This window comes from Chaetodon trifascialis, chromosome 16 (genome assembly GCF_039877785.1).
Source record: "Chaetodon trifascialis isolate fChaTrf1 chromosome 16, fChaTrf1.hap1, whole genome shotgun sequence".
NCBI lineage: Eukaryota > Metazoa > Chordata > Actinopteri > Chaetodontiformes > Chaetodontidae > Chaetodon > Chaetodon trifascialis.
The window spans coordinates 20,015,128-20,022,665 of NC_092071.1; the positions used below are offsets into that span (position 1 = coordinate 20,015,128).

General features: G+C 39.9%; 1 protein-coding gene across 2 annotated transcripts in view; it reads right to left on the reverse strand.

The window, feature by feature from the left end:
- med13a (mediator complex subunit 13a) overlaps window positions 1-5,556 on the reverse strand; it is a 69,105-nt gene extending 63,549 nt beyond the window's left edge. For both annotated transcript variants that reach the window (XM_070982638.1, XM_070982637.1), the window contains exon 1: window positions 4,954-5,556. In XM_070982638.1, the coding sequence (XP_070838739.1) occupies window positions 4,954-5,019 (66 nt within the window). In that variant the 5' untranslated portion in view covers window positions 5,020-5,556. The remainder of the gene's footprint in view (window positions 1-4,953) is intronic.
- Window positions 5,557-7,538: the final 1,982 nt, after the last annotated feature.

The window sequence follows — 7,538 nt, forward strand, 5'->3', positions numbered from 1 at the left end:
TGAGCCAAGCGACCACATCCTGTGGCCACTGAAACTTTGACCTGGTTCATTTCTAAGATTCAGCTACTGTAGCAGCAGTCATAGCCAAAATACTGATTAATGCTGCTGCTGCGCTGTTAACGTGTGAATGAAATACAACAGCCTACAAGAGCAGAAGGCTCGACTCTTCATCTTACTTTACAGTTCGATTCATCACCTTTTTTTGCGACTGTTTCTGTCACTATTCGGATGTTTGCATCTATGCTGCAGTTTCTCTGCCAAGTAGGAAATTGAATACATTATGAATCTTAGACGGTGCAAAAAAAACCTTCACTACAGCAACTGTGACGTGGAAAAAAGTGAAATCAAATGTCAACAAGCAACTGTCCTCAGTAAAGACTTACTGAATGAACAGTGTTTGTTATCTTAAGTCTATATCTGACATCTCTTTAACCTGTCAAAACCATACTGATTCTTTCTAAACATTTCTCTCTGCAATAAATGATACGAAATTACAACATCATTATAGCTTTTGATAGATCCTTATCCAAAATGTGAGAATAACCAGCTGCAGCGAGGAACTGAGGTGCTCACTGACATCCAGAGCCGTCTCTCCTCTTCTGCTTATCAAAAATTAAAACTGAAATGAAAATGAAAGTAAGCATTGAAAAAAGCTGTTGTACACTAAAAGTAAATAAAAAAAACTTTTTTTTTTAATAAATATATAATAATATTCAGCTGAAATGATATTACCTGGTCAGAAAACTAATCAAAATTAAATAAATATGAATGTAAATTCATTTCAGTTTTAGGGTTCATTTACTGTCATTTTGCAACACAAGGAAAGTGGCTACACACATACATAGATCATATATACAAATATTCGAATTTGAAGCATTTAGTAGCGCATTTTGTAAATGTATTAGCTCCATACTTGTGACACACTGCGCCTGGCCCAAACAGAAACTAACTAAAATTACTGTAAAACTAAAAAAAATATTAACTAAACCTTCCTGTGAACTTGAAACTAACCTTAGGCGAGCAAACACATTCTGAAAACTAACTAAAACTAAACTCTCAAAAGTCAAAGCTAAAATAAAACATAAACTCTGTGAAAATTCCAAACTTGTTCTGCGCTGCTCGGACGCTCGAGAGCACAAGGCCAACAAGTTTTAACTGGAGTCCTCACGCTTCCAGTGAGATGCTGAGCTTAATACTGAGCAGAATGCGGCGAGACGGTGGACTCAAACTGGACCCAAACAGAAACTCCATGAAGTTTTTAAGTCAGTACAATGTTTGAGAAAAGTGAGAAAGTGTTGCAGTGCAGCTCGTGATGTGGATGAGTTCATTTTGATGACACACATCTGAACCTGCTGAGCTTATCGCACAGACATGGACAAAAAAAGCAACTTTCAGTGAAGCTGGTCTCCTCACAAGACTTCAAGCACAATCTGTTTTGTTTCCACAGGAAATACGTATTTACACTGCTGATTCACAGAGGATGTAACTAATGATGAAGACTGAAAATGTGTTTATGTAATCTATGATTCCCCAGACAATCGAATAAACCCAAATGTCCCTTTTGAAACACTGAAAGTTCGTAGACCTGCTGAGCGGCCAAATTCTGGGTTTGAAACAGAAAAACAAAGGCTGATAGGGAGCATATTCAGAAACACTGCCATTAACACTGCAATGCCAATAAAGAAAGTACATGGACTCATGTTTTGTTGAATGCTGTATAACCTTTAAACATCATTCCAGAGGTCTATTTCTTGACAAGCAATCTCTCCGGTTGCACAGATTTACAGTAGGCTGCATTATTTAGGAATTAAAGTGCCATTAAACTGCATTTTCATTAGCATTAAAAAAGTCATAGAAGGTTGTGGTGAAGAAACATTAAGTCACACTGCTTGTGATGTTTTTGTTAGAGATGTCAAACACACAAAATGCATGTGATTGTGTATTAAACCAAACTACAGATGACAAACAAAATGTTAACTTTGTCCTTACATACTCCTGAGCTTGAAGAGGCAGAACTGAATTGCCCCTCTGTCAAAGACTAGACACGTCAGTCCTCCACTCCTCATCAACAATATCCAAGAGGCAGACTGCTCTATCAAGGATAAATGTGCCTTCTGCAGTTGTTCTGTCTGTCCTTTCAAAATAAATTAGTGGCAGCCTGTGTGCAAAAACAGAGGCTGGCAAAGATATCTGTGCATTTCCTTCCAACGTTGTGCTTTCCAGGCTCTGCACACGAGCATACCTCAAACACATGATGTACTGCTATGAATCTACAAGGTTTTCCCTCAGCCTGTGTCTTCATAAATGTTAAGGTTTGTGAGAAACTGTTTGTGGGTCGGGGGTTTTATGTTTCATGAGCCAAAGCCAAAAATCACAATCACAGTGCTGCATTAGGAGGGAATTTAAGACCAAAGCCACTGGATACAGCCAGGAAGTTTTCCTGAGGTGACGCGTACTTGGGGGGGTTACGACCCCTGATTTTACCAGCTGCTCACCTTCCCTCTGGCCACTTTGGGTTCTGGGTCTGAGTCGGGAACACTGTGTCCAAACAGCTGCCTTCCTGCCTTTCAAGATACGAGACAAGCAACAGGTGAAGCTGCTCAAATCATGTTGCAGATGCTCCTCCACGACCAAGTCTCTTTTCCTGTCACCTCTCTCAGTTAACCCCGCCATGGAGCAAATGTGAAACTAACAAGTGTGCGTTTGCATTTCTGGTTTAGTGGAATGCAAATTCTTCAGTTTCATTTGAGCAGCTCCATACACAGCTCTTATTAATTTATTATGTGCCACATTAGATGCTATCAGCACACTCAAGACTTTTGTAAAATGCTTTTTTTTTTAAAGTTTGAATCTCCTCCAACACTGAAATGCATGGCAGCTCAAACTACATGTCACGAAATGCCAGCTCCATAGGTGCATAAGACAGGAACAAATCAACTGATCTTACGCTACGCGTTAAATCCAATAAGCTCCCTTTAAAATGCAAAAAAAAAAAAAAGTATGCAACAAGTAGTATCATACTCCAGAGAAGACTATCCCCTGAAAAATGAAGGGGGGAAAAGTACCACAATGTGTTCGCATTCTTTCACTATAAAACCACAAAGTGGAGTCTGTTCAGTGAGTGAGTCATAACAGCAGTGGTGTTATGCTTAGTCTCACTGTGCAGGAAAATGTCAGCCAGACAGGCACAGCACCACAACTACCAGCCTCTACCTCGCCTGTCCACTGTAGCCAACGCTGCCTTCAAGTGCTGCCGTAAACATTGTAATTACAAGTTCAGCACACACAATCGACCCAACTAAGTAGTACTGAGAGAGTGGGGATTTTCTGCAATGAAATGTTACCTTTAGGGGGCGGACAGCTTGGAAGCTGTGTCAATTTGTGGTAAAAGCAGTGTAGTATTTCACTATATTGTTATTATACTACATTCTATGTTAACATTACTATTGCTGCATTCCTCCTCTCACTCCTTGCTTAACTTTTAATGTCATTTTGCACACATATATTAACAAATCAATCTCGGGTCAATGCACTTTGTGGTCTTTAACTTCCACTGCGCCACAAAGTGCTTCCTTGTCATTTAATCTGTAACAAATATCTACTTTTAACATTTGACAAATCACATCGCCAACTTGCAACTGTGGAGACAGGATGTTCGGAGGAGCTTGTGGAGGTAGCATTACACTCTTTGGCTAATCTATGAGTAAAATTGTCGTTAAGCATGCTGACAAGCCAATTAACTGCAACAACAAACAGACTCAGGCCCTGGTCCTGATTGATTGGCCTGAGGAGGAACTGTACACTGAAGTAACACCTTTACATACGCTGCAGAGGCCCACGGCACTATTTATCTCACGAGGGATTTAAAGAACTCCAAGTAGGATCCCAACCACAACTACTTGAGCTAATGTCAACTGACCACAAGTGACAACATGATACCATGATACAGATATTCAGAGACAGACAAACAGAGGAGCACGTCATACACTCCATCCCAGTGCACAGTGTAGTGATAGTAGTAGAAAGTCTATCATAGATATGTGGCTACCTAGATGTTTGTAATGCCCAGGAATGTATGCCAGAGATTATATAATCAGCCTGGGGCCTGTGCCCTAGTTGGTGTGAATACTAGAAAATCAAGTCCAAGGAGATTAAGCCACTGACAAACAAGATGACACATTATAGAAATAACTCAGGCTTGCAAACACATACTGTTAAATGCTTGCTGCAAAAAAAAAGAAAGAAAGAAAGAAAAAAGCGCTTTGTAGGCAAAGCATGAGGGGCGTGCTTTCACAGACGAGCTGTGCAAGTTGGCTATTGACATTCATTCCTTCAAGAGTTTTCAGTTTTCCAGAAACATAGCATTTCACAGCAAAAGCATGAGGCAGACTAAGGGACACAAGTTCACGCCGCCAGCCCGGTGCGTGAAGTGTTTGGTTTACGGCTCACCACTTGATAAAACATGGGGCAGATGTAATGAGAACGAGATAGGAAGTTAATAATAAACAAGGTGTTGAGGCGAAAGGGAGAAAGTGCCACAACAACTAACTCGTCGGGAAACACGGCTGTGTTTTTGGCAGCAAAATGCACAACAGTTATTTCCGTGCTAACAGGCGATATGTTGCTGTCTGTCCGGAGAAATGTAGTAAATGAAGCTTAACAAGCGATTGGCGTTAACCTTGAGTGTTTGGTTTGCAAGTGGAAAAATGGCAATGTGGCGGAAAGAGCATTGTGATAGACTTGCCGTTTTAACTCAGTGTCAAGGTGTTAAAACAAGGGAACGAGGGAACATTAGCGAACTAGGGTATCTTGTTGTCCTGAAATGATGTCAGCTCGACAGGGCCGTAAGCCTAGCTAAGCTCCTATCAACTGATGCCTGTGTGGCTAACGTTAGCTTAGCCCCTGTTCAGCTAGTTAAAAATGGCTGCTTTCCTTTAGTTTTAAATCTCTTACCAGACAGAATAGATTGGAATGGCAATCCTCCAAGCTGGCCCCGTTTGGTACATAACAAGAACTCATCCTTCTTCAGTGCGAGGTCCAACTCTCCATCGTTTCACTTCCCGGGAAATAAAGAACAATTTGCGGATTTGTGTTTTCTCAGATGTGCAGGCTTAATCAACGAGAAATATATTTTGTAACATTTGGCTGGAGGATAGTTAATTCAACAACCTTCCGATTGCAGTTCCCCCGCCGGAGCTAAAAGCGGATAAAAGAGACTGTGTGGTCTTTACGTAGACATCTCAAAAGCACACAGTAAAAGCAAATTAAAGGGAGCGAAAAATGTTCATAAAACAAAAAGAAAAGGAGAGCAAAGAAGCAACTCTCCCCCTCCCCCTTAGCCCTAAAACGGTCTCTGCTTAAAAAAATAAAAACGTCCTGTCTCACTCCTCCATTGCAAAAATTAGTCTAAAAATGAAACACATCCTGTAAAAACCACTCGAAATCTGGCATCGGCCTATATTTCTACGATAATTTCGATCATTTTTTTCAGCCTCGGTTCCTGTTGGTTTCCATTTGAATTCATGGATTCCTTTCTTTAATGGCGGCCACAGGGACAACTCTGCCTTCCACAGCCTATTGGCTCATTCGTGGTCAAAGCTTTGTCAAGCTAACCTGCGACACACAGACACACGTCAAAAGTAGGCAACATTTCCGGCAAAGTAAAAGGGAACAATTGTGTTATTTACGGTTATGGCTAATGCTAGGCACATAACAGTAGAAAAAACAAAATGTAAGTTTTATATTTAATTAGTGGAATAATATACTTGATTTTCTTTGGGTAGTCTGTGTGAAAAAAAGGAGCTGTAACATGTTATTATTGTGCGCCTTTTATTTTGACAGTCCTAACAAGACGTTGCGTGTCTAGGTATGGCCACCTTGACACGGTCGTGGTCATGAGGGCTGTAATAACACAAGACTGATAGGTATTGCCGCTAGGCCAGCGCAAGTGGCGCTACTGAGCAACAGATTTTGTTCCCAATGATCAAACCCTATAAACTTGCTCACTTACACAGTGCACCACCTAGCGCATGTGATGTTGCACTTGCAATTGAAATGTGCAACCAAGATGCATTGATGCGCCCTTTGTTTTGTTTTATTGGAATCAAATACATTCATTTGACCTCAATTTCACACCGTGTGGCTTAAGTGAGATAAAGAAAGCCGTGAAATCAGACACTCGGGGCCACAGCTGTGGGGCGAAAACAAATGCATATTACTGAAGAAAATTCAAAAAGTAATCACATCAAGAGGACATACTGAGAGCACTTCAGCAGAAAAGACATAAAACGTATTTACCAACACATTTACAGAAAAGGGTGAGCTTTAAAACCTGACAAGAAGGACGCTACAGTCAGAGGGAAGGACAGAATAATGAATTATAGCCTATACAAAGAAACGCACCTTCTTGTCCACCTCTAAATTTACACACTGTTTTAGATGAGGAAAAAAAAAAATAATTCAGAGCAATATCATAGCAATATTATTTTTGTGGTTACAACTCATTCATATTTTTACTGTCGCTGTTATGCACAACAAAAATCAAACTTAATTGGTCCCATTTCATCAGCTTTACATTTTTAAAGTTTTACACATTATTAGTTTTTCTTCCTGCCTTGGAGCAGCAACTACACAACCAGCATGTTGCTCAAGGACTCTTCAGCAGGATGACAGTTATCTTCAGGATATTCTCTGCCTTTCTTTATTTTATTGTTTATTATTTGTTTATTATCATTGCAGGTTTTGGCTGCACTCAGCATTTCCGTCTAAATAAGTTGTTGCTCACACTCAGACAGTTTTATGTCATTAAACTGCCTTTAGCTCTGGAACGAGCTCTGTGATACATATCATTTTTCCAAAATATTACAAAACATTGCAAAATTGAGAGCTACACTTCTGATCTTATACAAGCAGCATCCAAGCTGGTGTTGGGCCAAGCCAAAAGGGCGTCAATTATAGCTGCAAATAGCGAAAATTAAAATAAAATAAACCAAACAAAATATGTCCCCCCATTTCCTTTTGGCTTGTTCGTAATGCAGTCTGCAATAAGCTTAAGGCTAGCTGATTTTAGAGGGCCTCTGTGTCCAGTTGAATTTGGTTAATCACTGGATATGGAACTTCTCCTCTGAAAGTCGTGCATGCAAATAGCCGTTGCAGTCAGTGCTATTGAAGCTGACATTTATGGATCATTTCAGCAATGAATCAAATTCTTATACTGTGGATAAAAGATTATTATGAAATATACTGTACTTACAATATCATGATGCAACATTGTCAGCCACTGTCATGCAAATCAGTTTGATATATTCTTCCATCACTATCACTTTTTGTATTGTTGTTCAAATGTTGCTGTGTTTTTGTCCTTGTTGTTTATTTGTTTTTTTGTTTTTCTTTTGCTTTTTTGACAATCAATCGTTCAGGCAACCCAAGGAATTTTAACTAAATTCAGTCAACAGAACTTTCCTTCTATTTTCACCCTGAGGCACACTGGAAGCCAGAATATTATTCCTCTATTTCCAAGTGTGAGTGCTGTAAGTTTA